At 43.0% G+C, this 18,376-nt stretch overlaps 1 protein-coding gene across 3 annotated transcripts in view; it reads left to right on the plus strand.

The window, feature by feature from the left end:
- Nucleotides 1–18,376, plus strand: part of FAR2 (fatty acyl-CoA reductase 2) — a 158,668-nt gene that overhangs the window by 102,119 nt on the left and 38,173 nt on the right. For all 3 annotated transcript variants that reach the window (XM_063355719.1, XM_063355712.1, XM_063355703.1), the window contains one exon: nt 16,987–17,162. In XM_063355719.1, coding sequence (XP_063211789.1) covers nt 16,987–17,162 — 176 coding nt within the window. The remainder of the gene's footprint in view (nt 1–16,986; nt 17,163–18,376) is intronic.

Consider the following 18,376-nt stretch of genomic DNA (forward strand, 5'->3'; position numbering starts at 1 on the left):
AACGTTGACACAGATGCGTGATCAGGCTGTCTCCGTTATGCATGAAGGGCAAGACGATTTAAAAAAAAAAAACCAACCAGTTTCCTCTCCTAAATGCTTCTCAGGTGATTAACAACTAGAAGTTGGACAGATTTCCTCATTTGTTGCTTGCGATGATGCCGCCATGGGTTAAAGCATCATTTCTAGGATTAAATTCTGACTCTGGGAGGGAAGGGTAGACAAGTTCACTTACCCACCAGAGTCAGTAATGGGTGTTGCACGTAAACACTTTATAATAATTATGAACAGAGACATGAGTACTTGTGTTGTCTCCCTAGGGACTCGTGTCACCTAGCTTGTTATAGTCGTTTTCTTCCCTAATAGAAGAAACTCGTTGTAGGCGTAATTCTGCCATGGTGTGTGGGAGGGAAATCTTGGGGAACAGATGGTTCTTGGTGAACAGACTCTAGTGACTAAGACCGACTCTCAAAAAAGAAAGAATCTAGCATGTTGATTTGGTGAAGAATAGCAATATGAAAGACAATCATAATATAAACAGAAAAATGAACTATGAAGCAAGGCTGCCTGTTGTATACTTGACAGTGGTATTTCTCCCTGGTAAAGAAATTCCTTTTTAATAGCTCTCCTATGAAAAGGATTCTCTGAGCTGTTTCTTTTTAAAATGCTGGTGTATTTATCATTGAGCACAAGAGGGTAGAAAACGAGGCACTTGAAACTTGGGATGAAAATAAAGAATTCTGTGCTAGCAGAAATTTTACCTCTACAGATTGGCGTCTGTCTGCTTGAAGGTGGTGTAGGAAACCATTGAGAATTTCTGAGGGAGGTCAGCATAAGTCTAGTTTTTACATGCTATCTCCAAAGGTCTCGAGAGAAAAAAACAGCATGATAAACCACACCTGGGATGATTGGTGGGTACCTTTCAGCCATTGGTAGAGATTCAGATGATGTTGCCTTGCCTGGGCTGCCTTCTATGACCAGCAGCAGAGGTCTGTTCATTTGACAGCTGCCCTCTTATGTGGATCCTCAGACATGGGAGGAATTGGAGCAGCAGGGGCCTGTGCTACGTGTCTGTCCCAGGTGTGTCCTGCTCTGAAGTGGTGGGAACCGCAAAGATGCGATAGTAATTGCCTGCCTGTGAGGCTAGAAGTGCCCCTCTCTGCCGCGCGCCAGGGAGGTGGTAGTTTGCATAAAGAACGATTTCAGAAAACATTGTCCCGTAGACCCACCAATACGTACAGTTAAAATGGACAGATTCTTCAGTTAAGCTCATTTCAGTCCACTGGTGATAAAAACGTACTTATTCCTTAAAGGTCATGGCTTAATTATTGGCGCTGATAATGACTTTCGTGACCAATCCAGAATGATTTCTGACACCAGGTTGCTGAGTGGGTGGATTAAAGTCTCTCCCCAGGAAAGAGATTTTCCTCTACAAAAGAAGTACCCAGTACTGTGGGCTATTTGCTCAGTCATGAGTAATCTCTTAAGAGCTCCTTGCCAGCCATTTGATACGTTGGTGTTTCATTTTCAGGGTGTTTAACCATCCCACCAGCTGGGAATTAGATAAACAACATCTCAGTTTTACCAGTGCAAGAACTGAAAGTGGTTGAATAAGTGGCCCCTTCTTACTTGGCAGTATTTTTTCAGGACTTATTTGATCGCTATATTGACTGAAATGCAATTTTAGGTCTATTAGCCCTGCAGACCCAGTAAAGCTCAGGGGGAGATTATTTTAAAGTCCGTATCTACAGCGAACTTCTTTATTTAGAGCTGGCCAGAGTGTAGTGGGAAATTCTCAACCAGACCTATAAACCAGTTGGCCAAGGTACTCCACTCCTTCCAAATATGAAGCAGACAAGGCAGAGTTTTACTTGGGTTTAGTAGAAGCAGTACTAAGCAGTCTGAGACTTAATTCTGCTTTCCTTTGGCATCACAGTAAAAATGTCCATTTTTAAAATAAATGACTATATGTGCTGTGAACCATTCTTAGCTACAATAACAGATATTTAACTGCAGAGCTAAAGGAGACCCATACAAAACATCCTGCAGTAATGTTTCAGAATTGGCAGCTGGCCTTGTAAAATCATATTCTGGACTCTAAGGTCTTTTGAGCAACATGCAAGGAATTGTGTATCTCCGTGGCTGCAACCCCAAATGTAGATTAGCATCCCTTCGGAAGTGGGCTTTAATCTTGGAGATGATCTCCTGAGCTTCTTTTTCTATAATGGCACAGCACTGATCTGCATCCCTCATAGGACATAGCCAGCATTGTCAGTGTCATTGTTCATTAGCTGTTACTTCTCTTGGTTCAGAGACCGATGATCAGATACTATTATATAATTTGAGCCTCTTCAGGAGATGCTTTTAGGCATGTGGGAGGGAAGGAAACACAGTGTTTTGGAGAGTCATCTTTTCCAGTGTAAAAGGGAAGATATTCTTGGTTTAGTACGTTTTTACTCTCTCTGAATTAGATAAAATTGCATTGCTCTGAGTGATGAATTGAGTAAATGACGGGGAGATAATAGCTGTGCTATTATCCCTGGAGAGAAGATGCCAAAACTGAATGCTTTTCATTTGAAAAGGATGAGCCGCCATAAAACGTTCAATGTAAAGAAAATTGCATAGGCTAGGATTTTCCTCCCAATACTTCTTTCCTCAGAGCCCCACTAACCTGGTGAGTTAAAAACACTTTTGCTGGAGAAATTAGTGTGAAAACAGCATACATCTGAAGTCAGAGGAATCCATACGTGAGATATTTGGACATTACCCCTTATACTACCGGAGAATCCAAGACACGAATTTACCATTAAGGGACCTCAGAGACCATTTTCTGCAGCTATAGCGCAGCAGTACTTCCATTTCCCTGCGTTGGCACCCCATGTAGCTGCTCAGGGGATCACAAATCTGCCAGACAGCTGCATGCGGTACTTGGGGTTCTACTTGCAGTCCCAAAGAGTGAGCTATAATGCGTTAGCAGAAAAAAGTGCCGCAAAAAGAAAGCACAGGGGAAGGCAGAGGACCAAGAAAGTAAGAGAGTCCCTCCTCCATCACAGTTATGAGGTTGGGGGGAAGATCTGTTCATGCTGCCATGGTTCCCTCAGGTTCACAGGTATGAGACCGTGAAACCATTCCAGAAACATTTTATGATCATAATATACCAGTAGGCTTGACATTTTTTTATACAAATGTGAGGAAGAGAAGTGTGGTGAGCTGAGCACAGACAGTCAGAGGACACAGAGATCAGTATTTTCTTATTGTGTTAAATGTGCTTTGAAGCCTGTGAATTACAGGTGTCGTTTGGTGGGAGGATGGAGACCGAGACTTGGAGTGGGAGCCTGAGCATGCCTCTGGAGATGGGGTGAAAGCTGCCCCTGTTGGTTAATGGATAGAGCTGGTCTTTCAGGCTGGTGAGCCAAAGGTGGTAGCTGTATGTTGCTTTATGAGTCTGGCTCTCCCCTTCTTCTCCTTGAGGTATAACTGAATTAAAAGACTATGGTGTTTTTAAATTAATCAATGCTGAGAGACTAATAGAGCAATTAAATGATAATTAATCTAAAAGCACACACAGCTATAAAGCTACTAATTATCATTCTTAAGTCTTATGAATCACACCCAACTACTATTGGATTACAATTCTGTCTCCCTTCCCACTGTAAGTCTATCCCTCCTTTTCCCACTTTCGCACACCTAATCTTTCAGATAACGACATGATGGAGGCTCCAGCAGGTTGTCCAATGGGGGTCCCTTTGGCATCTTCGTGGACTTGGATTCAAAGGTCAGCTTCATCACCATCTGTAGGTGTCCACACTCCTACTGACAAAAACATCCTGCAGTTCCTTATTCTGTACCTGATTTTATTTCTTATCTCCCAGTTTTCTATTTCTGGATGTGACTTTTCACCACCCTTGCACCTCTCTTTCTCCATCCAAACTCCTCTCAAATGAACAGTCTGTCCCCAGTTACTTTTTTCCTAGTTGATCGCATTTCTGCTGCATCCATACCCAAGTTTGTTGGGTTTTTTTCAGTACTGTTACTTAGATAGTCTTGACTTTGTATGGTATTACTTATATCGTTGCCTGGATACAGGTGACTTTGGAAGACTTTGCACCCCAAAACTCCCCTACCAGTATCCATTTCATACTGGCGTCATATTGTTTACCATATACACTCACTAAGACAAATAATTTTATTTTAGCCTTGACCCTTCTACCTAGTTGCAGTTAAGCACAAGCAGTTTCTTATCTTGTGCACAGTCTGAATACCACAGCACCAAAGTAACACATTTCTCATACTCTGGTTTTGTGCCCATGCAGCCTTGTTGACCTTGACCTGTTTTAATCACGTTCCTCATTCCCAGTAGAGGCCTGCCTTAGTTATGAGGGTTGGTGCCTCCCTCAGGACCTCCTGCTTACACCTTATCACTCTGTAGCACTGATACAGACAGAAAGCTGTATGCCCTAAAGATGCTAACTTTACGGGCCGCGCAGTTTGGGGGAAATCTTTAAGCATTGGGGGGTTTACCCCAGGGAATCTGGAAAATTGATGGGCTCCCTCTACCGAATATGGCAGAGCAGGTAGAGACTTCATATAAAGATGGTTTGTACTTCCCTTATTTAAATATATAGTTAGGATGTATAGCCTCATGCAAGTAGTCCTTTTCAGAACATTGTGTATTTCTTATTTGTGAAACCACTATGTGAGATGAGAGATGTATTTCAGTACACGTAGTTGGTTGTGGTGTGTTCTGCTTGTTTCTTCTCCACTCCTTCAGCCAGGGTTTTTCACTGGTAGATTAAAGCATTAAAGTAATTTATAACCTCAAAGGAGCAGGGCCAAGGATGCAGGCTCATTAACAGTAATCCCTATTCAGACAGATGGGGAGACTTTTGTGTACAAACAACTTTTGGTTGTTCAACCTAGTTGAAAATGTTGCTCATTCTGGTGACACATGGGCAGGTGATCTGTTACACCTGAAGCATAATTAGCCCAAGTGCTCATTTCTGTGCTTATGAACTGAGTAGCATAAAACTAATTGGTAAAATGTAGATCTGGAAGCCAAGGGCAGGGCATGCAGAAAACATGAATGACATTTCAGCTTGCATGAATTCTCCTCTTTGGTCTCCATTGGAAGGAGTATGAGCTGAAAACATACTTGCAGAGAAAAGTAACTTTTTTATTAATAGATGTACAGTATTTGGGGTATTTTGTGAGTGAGGTGAAGACTGCATGTCAGTGTGAAAGATGTCTTGAGTCACAGATCCTCTGAGCGGGAAGTTTTAACATTATGAGTTTAGCTGGAACAATTAGTAGGAGTGCTGGAGTTGGTAAGTCAGGCTTGTAATGGTTGATTACCTTTCAGAGTCTCTGAAAGATGCCGGAGTAAGCTAAAACCTGAGCCTGGCTTAAGGACACTTGATACGGTTTTCCTGGTCCTCTTTAAAATGTGTGTGTGTTTCCTTCCATACTAAAATATCTGGATTTCTCTACCATTTAAAAAAAAAAAAAAAAAGAAAAAAAAAAAAGGAGAAACTCCTACCTGACTGCAAGCAAAACTCATTCTTATCTTTTACTGCCTTAAAGAGGAAAAGTCTCGCAGGATGCAAGCTTGTCTCTTACCGTCAGCCCTGTCAGAGCATTCTAGTCAGGTACAACTGCAATGGCAGAGTAGGGAGAAAATTTTCACATAGTATGACTGAGCCATCTGTGGCAACGTTCTGATCTTTGTACCGGGAAGGGAGCGACATCTGCTCCTGGTAAAAGTGTTACTATCACAAGCTGACGTTAAATGGCCCTCCTAACAACAGGTATCTTTATTCTGAAACAAGGCTACACCTGCTGCTTGATGAGAACCAAGCTAGTGGAAAAGGGAGTACACATGCCAAAAGGCTGGCATGGACTTCATGGGCCAAATTTGCCTTTTCCTTACATCAGGATAATTTGACACCGTTCAATGGAACTGCTTTTTTTTTTTTCTTTTCTTTTATACCCATGCCAGGAAGAAGTGAATTTTAAGAATGTTTATTATGGACAGAACCAATTGATCTAAGCACTGTCAAAAGAGGTCTCAAATACAGATTTTATTTTAAAAATATTTTATATAACGTGCAAAGAGGTTGGATTCAGAGAGCAGGTCTGAGCTGTGAATCCAGCTGTCAAGCTTGCATGTGGGCTTCTGCAACCATTTCTGAAGGGTTTCCATGGATTCTTCTGAGAACTGGCTGTGATCAGAGGCATTAATAACAGCTAGTCTCCGGTAAGAGTGGTACTTACAGAGCCACACTGCGTTGTAAGTAGCTGGACGCTATTTGGACAGATGGTTCTATCTTCTTAAAGAAGTTTTAAATTCCCTAAGCTGAAGGCTCCTTGGATGGAAATCAAGGATTACTTGTAACTCACTACTTCCTTGCTTGCTTGGAATAGTGACACTACAGAAAATCGGTTTATAATGGTTAAGTCATCCATTCTTAGGTATTTTCTTAGAATCTCAACTATTTTGTTCTTCACTGGACTTGGTCTCTTTTTCACAAGTGCCTTCACTTCTTGTAGTGTCCCTGCTCTTCCTATTAGTCTCATAAATTGCATTACCTTCTGATCATCTCCCAGTAATTTTCCAGTTTGCTTGCTTACTGTATGGGCTGCATGTGGCCTTAAGATGAGGATATGATTATGGTTAAGTGACAGCAAGGAAAGGAAGGAGATATTTGACAGGCTGAGGTACCTGGGCTTAGTGCCTTCTTTTAAGCACAAAAGAAAAAACTACATTGTTATGATGAACATATGAACATCGTAACATATGATGAATATAATAAATATATATGTGGAATGGCATAAGAAGTCTGAAATATTTATATTGGATGTGAACACGAAAGAAAAATGATGAAATGAGTAATTGTTCTAGGTAAATGCAAAACTTCCGTGTACTGTTTGACAACATCCATAAATTGAACCTTCTTGGGATGAATTTCAGGCACTGAGACCAGCTGGCATGAAATGGCTTGCACTCATGCCATTAAACTTTCTTACCTTCCAAAACATCATAGCCACGTGGGATATCTGTTAGCAAAAGCCCCTGTCCCAGGATAACTCCTCACTTGTGACCAGGGTCTTAGTCATCTTTCTGGTACCTGGTTCAGGCCAAAATTGTACTAAGACCCAAAATTGTACTAAGACAGTGGAACAGTGCAGATGATTGAGTTCCAGTGCCCAGGGCATAACCTGGCACAGTTTAATTTCCAGGTATAGATATTTATGCAGAATTCATTGGCAGCTGTCTTGTGTGGTGGAGGTTCATCACAAGGCTCTTACCATTTGCTGGCTGCCTGCTCCTCACATCCCAGAATCTTCTAGCGTGGGTCATGCTAGAAGAGTGACTTACTCTTTTACTGTACGCTGTACTCATTTCCCAGATATTCATCTCTCTACGCTTAGAATTATCATAGAATCATAGAATCATAGAATTGTTGAGGTTGGAAGGGACCTTTAAGATCATCGAGTCCAACCTTTAGCCTACCCTGACAAGAGCCACTTCTAAACCATGTCCCTCAGTGCCCCATCTACCCTTTTTTTAAACACCTCCAGAGATGGTGAATCCACCACCTCCCTGGGCAGCCTATTCCAATGTTTAATAACCCTTTCAGTGAAAAAATGTCTCCTAATATCTAATCTAAACCTCCCCTGATGTAACTTGAACCCGTTTCCCCTCGTCCTATCACTTGTCACCAGGGAGAAGAGGTCAGCCCCCATCTCTCTACAACCTCCTTTCAGGTAGTTGTAGAGGGTGATAAAGTCTCCCCTCAGCCTCCTCTTCTCCAGGCTAAACAACCCCAGCTCCCTCAGTCGTTCTTCATAAGGTTTGTCCTCCAGGCCCCTCACCAGCTTTGTAGCCCTTCTCTGGACACTCTCCAACACCTCAATGTCCCTCTTGTAGCGAGGGGCCCAAAACTGAACACAGTACTCGAGGTGGGGCCTCACCAGTGCCGAGTACAGGGGGATGATCACTTCCCTAGTCCGGCTCACCACACTATTCCTGATACAGGCTAGGATGCTGTTGGCCTTCTTGGCCACCTGGGCACACTGCTGGCTCATATTCAGCCGGCTGTCAACCAACACCCCCAGGTCCTTTTCTGTCGAGCTGCTTTCAAGCCATTCTGCCCCAATCCTGTAGCGCTGCATGGGGTTGTGTCCCAAGTGCAGGACCCGGCATTTGGCCTTGTTGAACCTCATGCCATTGGTCTCAGCCCATCGGTCCAGCCTGTCCAGATCCCTCTGCAGAGCCAACCTACCCTCAAGCAGATCAACACGCCCGCCCAGTTTAGTGTCATCTGCGAACTTACTGAGGGTGCATTCGATCCCTTCATCCAGATCATTGATAAAGATATTAAAGAGAACCGGCCCCAGCACCGAATCCTGGGGGACACCACTTGTGACCGGACACCAACTGGATTTAACTCCATTTACCACCACTCTCTGGGCACGGCCATCCAGCCAGTTTTTTACCCAGCGAAGAGTACACCTGTCCAGGCCATGAGCAGCCAGTTTCTCCAGGAGAATGCTGTGGGAAACAGTGTCAAAAGCTTTGCAAAAATCCAGGTAGATGACATCCACAGCTTTTCCCTCATCCACTAAGTGGGTCACCTTATCATAGAAGGAGATCAGGTTTGATAGGCATGACCTGCCCTTCACAAACCCATGCTGACTGGGCCTGATCACCCTGTTCTCCTGCATGTGCCGTGTAACGGCACTGAGGAGGATCTGTTCCATGACCTTCCCAGGCACCGAGGTCAGACTGACTGGCCTGTAGTTCCCCAGATCCTCCTTCCGGCCCTTCTTGTGGATGGGTGTCACATTTGCTAACCTCCAGTCAGCTGGGACCTCCCCGGTTGTCCAGGACTGCTCATAAATGATACCAAGTGGCCTGGCGAGCACCTCTGCCAGCTCTTTCAATACCCTTGGGTGGATCCCATCCGGCCCCATAGATTTGTGCACCTCCAGGTGCTGAAGCAGGTCCCTCACCGTTTCCCTTTGGATTACGGGGGCTTCATTCTGCTCCCCATCCCTGTCTTCTAGTTCAGGGGTCTGGGTAGCTTGAGTAGCATCTCACTACAATGTGTAAAAAATCATTTTTTTAATTTGAGTAACTTTAAATATTTGATGCATTTGTCTTGATTTGCTCAATTTCTGTTGTGTGTTATGTCAAAGGATTGTTACCTCCCTTACAGTTGCAATCAAGGTGAACTTTGGTGCCATATTACCTGTAAACCTGTAAAATGATGGCATTTTCTCCTTTATGCCTCAGGAAGAGGTCAGGGATCTTCAATAAGTGAGTGTGGAAGTGCAGGACATTCACCCTAGGTTGACAAAAGTGCTGCAGTCATTCCTTTGGAAGAGCTCTTTGGAGGGGCCCAAATTCAGAGCAGAGTATGTCAAGACTTTCCCAGATGGAGTTGTAGGTCCTAGACGGATCCGTGGAGTTGTCCTTGAAACAAAATTTTGAATTGCGTACCAGCACTGTGTATTTTACGGGTTATGTGCTGGTTGCCTCAGCTGTATCTGTGTGACAGCCAATGTGCCTAGTTATCCTCTTTGGAAACAGCATTGTAGCAGAAGGAGAAGTAGCCTCAGGGTCTGGCTGAGATATGGTTTCTTGAATGTTTCTAATTGTGGGGATCCCTCGGTGACTTCTCGGCAGAGCTCTTTTTTCACTAAAAAGTGACATTGTGAGTTACTGTGTGATCTGACGTACAGCGACACCGCCAGGCAGACCTCAAGACTTCTGTGGGGCTCAACCAGTTCCAGCCATCAGAGGATATGATCGTTTGTACAAACAAGGACTGCTACGCAGAGCTGATGCCGATTGTGTTGTGCTGGGTCAGCTGTTTCACAGCTGGCTGAGGATGCCATCGTGCTGTATTTCATCTGTGAGAGCCACCTCTTTTTCATATCATTCCATCCTGTGAAGCTTCTTCATTTCTTTAAATGTCTTTCTAAGTCTTTCTTGGTCATTTCTTTAAACACCTACAAGAAGTAGGCATCTATGTTTGACACAACCTTTACTCCTGGTTGGTTAGCCTTGGGAACTCAGCGAACACTCCTGAAGTTCCCTGGTGCCCAAGCAAATCTGGCAGTGGAACTTCAAAGATCTCTAATTAAGGCAATGGGTATGGAAAAGCAGATTCAGATCCTATGTCTGGATAACTCTGCACTTATCAACGTTTCCAAGACCACACAGTGATTCTCTAAGCAATCAGTAGTGAATTCTGCATGGCAGGAATTGAAGAAGGGGGAAATGGATGGGACTCTGGTCGTAGCCAAGTGTTCCTGCCCTCTGCCAACTGACTCCCCCTTGGGCCTATGCCCACATTCGGGCATAGCTATGGAGGAGGGATGAGAAGGAAAACCATTCTGTAAAATGCATGGGACGAAACATGTTAAATGGTTCCTGTAGGAGAAGCTCCAAGTGTTACCATCCTCCTTCCCTGCACTTAAATTCTTCCCCTGTTTCAAATGTCAAGCGTATCATCAAATGCTGATAGTGATATCTGTCTAAGTACCACACAGGGGCACAAGAAATGTCTGCGATGAATGTGAGAAAGCTGCATATTCTGTCTGTGACTTGTCCGCCCACCTGCAGGATGGTACTAGAGACCACAGAAAGCTTTTCCACCTCTGTCAAGTCCCTGATGCTCCCGTCTACAACGCTTGTCTCTGAAAGAGCTCCTTTTACTGCTCCCGAATAGCTGACACCTAACCCCGCATATTCTTGCTAGAAAACAGCAGGCTTTGTCAGCAGCCAATTTTCAAGGAAATTGGCCGTTTAAAACCACATCCCAAGTAGCTGGCTATACCTATTAGCCTTAGCTGACCTATATTGAAATTTACTGTCTGTCATCTTTTTGTTTCTGTAGTCTTTATCTTTAAATAATCAGCTCTTTTGTTTACTAGATGTTGGTCATGGGTACTGTATTTCCACTACATTAGCTCTACTCAGGGGAAAGTAATAGCTCTAGATTGAAGCATAAGCCATTTGTTTTCCTGTAATGAGGAACGCTCTGCTGCATGCTTTCTAACTGATTAGATGAATTATGCTTTATTTGCCTTGAGAAGAACCATACTTAAAAGCAACTTTCTGAAGAGGAAATGAGGCGGAGAGCGCACAAGCGGAAAAAAAGGCTCTGTCTCCATTAATGCTTCCCGAGCTGCGTTTTCACACATTTCTTGACTGAGCAATCCTGACGCTTATTGCTGGAAATGTACCAGGCTAAAAATTAATTGCAGGCTAATTACTTTATGTCAAGAAGCTGCCCAATTATTTCTCAAATTTGCTACAATGGCAATTCTAAAAGCGCTTTTGTACTTTCCTTCCTTCAAGACTGTATCAGAGGATTTTATCAGTGGCAAACACAAGTGAGGTAAGCCCTTTCATCAGAATAAAACTGCAGAGATCAGGTGTTTTTTAAAGAGTTATTTTCATTACTTTGATACCTGCAGTAGTTTAGATTTGTGGTGGTCACTCGTGTCCGTTTATGGTACTGCCATTGAAAGCGCAGAGAGTTATATGCACCAGGGTGTTATTCTGTATATCTGTATATAGAATGTTTCCTAGCATTTATACTGCAACAGTCTGTTCAGAAGAAGGACTTTTAAAATTATTCAACACACTCAGTGGGACACTTTCTTCTTTAAAGGAATTGTTGCCATGGTGTTTTACCCCTTGGCCTATGTCTTGCTTAGAATAAATTATATTTCCTTTACAGAAGCAATTCATGCTTCTACTCTCCTGAATTATGCTAAACAATCCCTTTCTTTTCTTTATCTGAAAGGACAGAAGCTTTTCACCTTTTTTTTTTTTTTTAATTGAACTCTCTCAACCTTAATCTTCTCCGTAGTTCCTCATATATGAGATTTGTTTTGTGGGAATTGTCTGATTTTTCTCCACTTTAAATGTTCTCATACAGTAATGCCTTGAAATGTTCATACTGTAATGTAATTTACCATCTTTTGATAATCCTCCTAGAGAAGTCTAATATCCCAGTGCCTATTAAACACACCTGGCTCCACTGTGCGCCAGAGAAAAGCATTTTTTATTGGTCTTACAAAAAAAAAAAAAAAAAAGCTGGCAACATCTGGTTAAAACAGTGTAATTTGGATGCCTCAACCGATCGTTGGTTTTGTACCACAGGAGGAAGAAAGGTTACCTTTCTAGGTCATGCTTGAAAACTTGATGCTTTCTGGGTCAGTCACCAAAGTGTTTGGCCCTGGTCTGGCAGAGGGGCAGCCGTGAGGGCAATGGCTGAAGAGGCAGCCGGTTGCAGAAAGGTGCCACGGCGAGTTACGGTCTCTGCTGATACCATGCTGAAGAGCAGTAGCCCACCTTCACCATGGCTTGCATTGCTGGGAGATGTTTGTTCAACACTTTGGAAGATGAATCCTTCACATTAGGGGAGAGCACAAGAAATAGCGTTAGATAATGTTACCAAGCAAACAGGAGAACTGCCTTCTCTCCTCTCCTGTGTTTCTCAATGAAGTGCCATCCTGCATGGTGCCTGTTAGAGTGAGTTGGTTTTATAGGGGTGAGGACTGATAAGTCCAAAAAAGGAAGGACTACCCAGGCTTCTTTGAAAGGCAGTTATAAGACCAAACTCATGCAAGTTCCTTTTTAAAGTAGACCATGGCTTAGGCATGGTCTACTTTTTACTCTTTTTTATTTGCTTCACTGAAAATGTCTCCTGAGAAAGAAGCAAAGCCTTTGGCATTTTACATTGTTCAGTGGTTGCTTTATTTTTCAGCTGTGCTGTTCCATAGATGTGCAATTTGCCCTTTCTTTGAGGGTTTTTTTTGTATCTTTGTGGTATGGAAAAAAATTCTGATTGAAAGATTGATGGGCAGATATCTCTCTGAACTATTACATGCTTTAAGGCAAGAGCAGAGAACACAGAGAGTTACAGATGTCCTTTGGAAAGGCAGGTCAAAGCTTAAGTGGGCAAGAATAGGGGAAGAGAGGCCCATCAAACACACTGAAATATAACATTGGGAAAAGTTCTAGATGTCCTGTTTTCATAATAAGTGCTTGACAATGTAAATTGAAGTCGCAGAGATTAGGTTATAAAAGGGAATTGCCTGATTATAATATAAGAAAAATTCAGCAAATTTCTGAGTGAAATTCACACCTCTGTTGAGGGACAGCACAGCCTATGAAGAACTTGCATCCTACTTTGAGTATTAAAATGAAAATAGCGGCTGTTAGGTTCGTTTATTCTATTTTGGTCAAGGCAGCGGAGTTGCCCCTGGAATGCATTAGAATGCTCAAAAAGACACTGAAAGCAGGATACGTTATTACTGATTTCCCTCAATTTAATTACTATTGGACAACTTGAAATCAAACATCTTTCCTTTTCTCTTCACTGTAATTCTGTGGCAATTCATGTATCACTTCTGAAGTATTGCTGACTTGGCTGGTGTTTTCACGCGGTTCCAACAGTACAGCATACCAGCCCACTTTTATCCATTGAATATATTTCATATTGGCAGAAGTCTTCTAAAAAAGGATAGAACAATCCTTAGGCCTCATGCAGTTATCGGGGATTTATTATATACGCTCTGGAGTTAATCAGAATTTAGAGATGCAATTATCGTTTAGCTGCACACTAAGCATCATCTTTACGTTAAGCACTTCTTGAGCTATAGGAAACAGTACAGAATAAGTTGCATTTGTTTTGTCTTTAAATCTCCTTGCACTTTCCTCTAAAGCACTGACTAGTCTGAAATCTTCAGATGCCATAAAAGAGGCAGCAGACTTTGATTAAGCAGCTGCTCCTGTTATCTGATTTAATGGTGACGATGAACTGGATGTTCTTGTGATCCAGAAGGTATGCTGATTCGTGAGACTGCATTTAGAAATTGCCTTCATCCCTCAGAGGAATGCAGTGAATCATTGCACGGGGTGAAAAACTACAGCTGTTGAGTGGTGTGTGGTAGTAGGCAATACCTAGCAGGAATACCAGGCATGGAAATATTGAAGGGGATATTATCTGCAGGGGGAACATCAGGAGGAGGTGGCACGTAGGCAGAATGTAACTGTCCAAGTTCAAGCAAGGCTGGCACTGCAGAAATACTACTCTTCTTTTTATATACCGTGACTGAAATGGAGAAAGGGCTGATTCATTCTTTCTCTGCCTTTGCATTATTTATGCCAAAGTAAAACAAGTATAAAATAACTCTCATCGGGTGCAATCTCTTTACAATAGAACAAACGCTTAAAAAGATAGCTTTGGTCTTATGTGGGTTCTCTGAGAAAACTCTCCATTTTGTGTCTCACCAGGGTTTGCTCATCTGCGATCTCTCATGAGGTGATGCATATTTGGACAGCCACTCCAGCGTCCTCTTGTTAGAAGACAAGTTTTTTACAGACATTAGCGCTGCTAGTACCCAGTTCTGAACATCAAGTCATTGGGAACTGAGTTCCTAAAGTCCAGCTGGCTCTCACCAACATCTTTGTCCTCGATTAGCTTTCTCTGGCTAGCAGTCTATTCTCTGGCCTAGACTACGTTGCTGAAATATGCATGTAGTTGGGTGCAACCAAGAGAAATTAAATGACATTTTCATGTTCTAGCTTTTGTTAACTTGCTCAAGTTTCAGATTTATGAAGGACATGCAGCTGTGTTAAAAGAAAAATACATGAAGTCAAGCACACAGTGTGCTGCTGCGCAGGGAAGGCTGATGACTTTCTTATCACTTCTTTATCCCTAAGAACGTCAAGGTTTATCTAGATTTGGTTGTCAGATAAACAGAAAAATAGTAATCCCATAGTCAAACAAGAAACTATTGATATTAGTACCAATTTAATCTTTCATATGTCTTTTTCTTTTAGTGTGTTAAATTTATGTCACACAATTCCTGCTCTTACATAAACACTGGGCAAGTCAAAGACAGAACAACCTCTAATAAAACAAGAGACCATGATAGTGAGGAGATTTACAAACTCGGTGTTACTGATGAGTGAGCTACAGAGTAGAGGCAACAACCAAAAAACACAGAACTACTGAGAAGCCAGCTGGCCCATTTTCCTGCCCTAAGGTTCAGCTATTCCCTGCTTCTCCTGGCAATGCTTACCTAGACAATTCTTAAATGCGGCAAAGGTGGTGGCACATTCCTTCCACCAGCAATCTGTCCCAATACTTAGTCATTCCTGTCAGTAAACTAGTTACCTTTAGTCTAGATTATACCTCTTCAGATCCTACAGCATCTCTATTCTATTTATTCTTTCCACCCTTCTTGTTGTCTCTCTGCCCCCAGAAGGGCAGAGGTTTTCGGTATTTACTATTAACTTCATTTGAAGTTTCTCAAATACAGTAATGCTGGCCAGCAATACAAAAGCCTTAGAACAGACATTTCTGAAACTCAAGATGATTTTTTCAAATCTTACTCCAGCAAACTCAAATACTATTTTGAAATTCAAGCTTCATCTTCTTTGTCTGTGAGATTTACCAAATAAAAGGTCTCCAGGTGGAACCTGCAGTAGCTTTCGTGGTGCAAGCAGAACTGCACCCAGACCTGCTATACTGTTATCAGGGACTTTGAGCTACTCACAGAGTGAAAATGGGAACTGAAGAAATTGCTGTTTTTACATAGGCACTTTCCATGTGATGACAGTATTAACTTCCTTTTCCTTTCAGAAGGGTTGTGCACAGTTGTCTTGCTGTTCAGAGTACCTGCTATCGCAGAATCACAGAATGGTTCAGGTTGGAAGGGACCTTAAAGATCACCTAGTTCCAACCTCCTGCCATGGGCAGGGACACCTCCCACTAGACCAGGCTGCTCAAAGCCCCATCCAGCCTGGCCTTGAACACTTCCAGGGATGGGGCTCCACAGCTTCCCTGGGCAACCTGTTCCAGTGTCTCACCACCCTCACAGTAAAGAATTTCTTCCTGATATCCAATCTAAATCTACCCTCTTTCAATTTGAGGCTGTTACCCCATGTCCTATCACTACACTCCCTGATAAAGAGTCCCTCCCCATCCTTCCTGTAGGCCACCTTTTAGGTACTGGAAGGCCGCTATAAGGTCTCCTCAGAGCCTTCTGTTCTCCAGGCTGAACAGCCCCAACTCTCTCAGCCTGTCCTCATAGCATAGGTGCTCCAGCCCTCTGATCATCTTCATGGCCCTCCGCTGGACCCGCTCCAACAGGTCCATGTCCTTCTTGTGGTGAGAATTCCAGAGCTGGATGCAGGACTCCAGGTGGGGTCTCACCAGAGCAGAGTAGAGGGGCAGAATCACCTCCCTTGACCTGCTGGCCACACATCTTTTGATGCAGCCCAGGATGCAGTTGGCTTTCTGGGCTGCAAGCGCGCATTGCCTGCTCATGTTGAGCTTCTCGTCCACCAGCACCCCCAAGTCCTTCTCCTCAGGGCTGCTCTCAAGATCTTAGGTAAAGATCTGCTGTCTCAGATCTTGGGCAAAGCAGGGTGCCAAATACTGGTTTTGGAGAAGTCATCAGGCAGACTGTATATGGAAATGCAGGGATCTTTTTAGTGAATAGACGCTGAGTCTTGTCATTCTGCAGAAGACTGGGCAGAAAAAGTGTATTGGAAAGAGCTGTGGATCATAGTCATAGAAAAAAAGGGCCAAAAGACAGCTTGAGAGGCCAACTAGCTGTACATTTGTCCAGTTGTACAAAATTGCTGGTGGCAGTCAGCAGCCTTAGCAGTACGGGTTATTGAGATTCCCCATCTTTCCATCCCAAAGGCAGTTCCCCACAGGACTCATCTGACATGAACAAAGAGTGACAGTCGGCAAGGAGCAGCAAAGGAAGAGGAGGAGCCAGAATGTGCCCTGCTCCCCTCCTCTCATCAAGTACTTTGTAGAACCACCCACAAAGAACCAGGCATTCTCTTTTGTGCCGATTTCATTGATTGATGTAATCAGACTGGCTACTAATCAAAGTGATCTCAGTAGCCTAATTCTGTACCTGATCTCTCTCTGTTTGTGCTTCAAGGTCTTTGACAGGGTCCGAGAAGATTGCCCTAATTTCCACGAGAAGATTAAGCCTATTAATGCTGAGCTCACTCAACCTAAGCTGGCCATCAGTGCTGAAGATGAGGAGGAGCTTCTGACCCGGGTCAATGTTGTCTTCCACTGTGCAGCAACAGTTCGCTTTGATGAACCCCTGAAGTATGTCCTGCTTTCTGTATTTGCTAAGCATGATCCAGAACGCACAGCAGCCTGTAACGCACCAGTCAGTGCATCTCTTGTATAGCTGCAGTGATAATTCTCCATTTACGTTTTCATGCTACGTGTGGTTCTGCGCTGAATGTGCAATGTAAGTGCTCTCAAAACGTCATGTGCACGTGCACATCAAAAGTGAAGTATCGTCTTGGCAGATTTCCATGGGAACAGAAGGAAGTACTGCGAGCTTGGGTTGTAATATAGCAAGGGAGTTAAGTATGACCTAAAATTGGGATAGGGAAAAATGTGTTTTAGGTCAAGAGGGAGAGGTTTTGGCAGATCTAGCTGGAGACAGCTTGAAGTGAAACTATGTTGTGTCTGTCTCTAAAGCTAGTGTTAATGGCTTTTCTTTGTCACTGAGTAACTGAAGAAGGAAATGAGATGTTGTTGTTTAAGAAAATAGCCTATCACAAGCTTTAAAATACCCAACACTCAGTGTAATTAACTGTTTAAAATAAATGCTCAATTTCTGAAGGCACTCCTTGGGGAGTGCCTTTCCAGGCGGGCTTTCCATTAAGAGAGAACCGCAGAAATAAGCCACTAAACGAAGACTGGATGTGTAAGTGCTTCTATGCAAATTGTAAAGGTCCAGAAACTGAGGTGGAGGACCTGGATTGCCAGATCTTCAGTTTTTTGAAAAACGCTACAGCTGTGAGAGTAGAAAACACAATTATTAATGTTGGTCTTCATTTGCCCGTACGTAGGCTAAATAGATGTCCACTGTGTCCCCCATTAATAATTGCTTTTTGCAACACCTGATTAGAGAACCCGCGAGAAAGGAAGCAGCTCTTGATTGAGCCTTGAGCCACACGTAGAACCTGGCTCAAGATATAAGTAGCAAAGCACTGCGCTGCATTAATAGCCATAAATGTTTTTGAATCAATACACGAACAAACACACTATAAAAATACATCACAGTGGCATGTAACATCAAAGGGAAACTATGTTTTTAATAAGGAGGATAGCTAGAAAGAAGTTAAAAGAAAAAGTTAAAAGGGTCATCTGCTTGCAGGCAGCGTAGAAACTATTTAAAGGCTGATTGCATGTGATCTGTCAAAATCTCTCCAACAGAACAAGGAAAATCCAGTACGATTAAATGGCAAAGTACAAAAAGTTGTTAAAATCAAATTATTCCTGTCTGAATGAGAAAATACATTGCA

This window comes from Chroicocephalus ridibundus, chromosome 1 (assembly GCF_963924245.1).
Source record: "Chroicocephalus ridibundus chromosome 1, bChrRid1.1, whole genome shotgun sequence".
NCBI classification, from domain to species: Eukaryota; Metazoa; Chordata; class Aves; order Charadriiformes; family Laridae; genus Chroicocephalus; species Chroicocephalus ridibundus.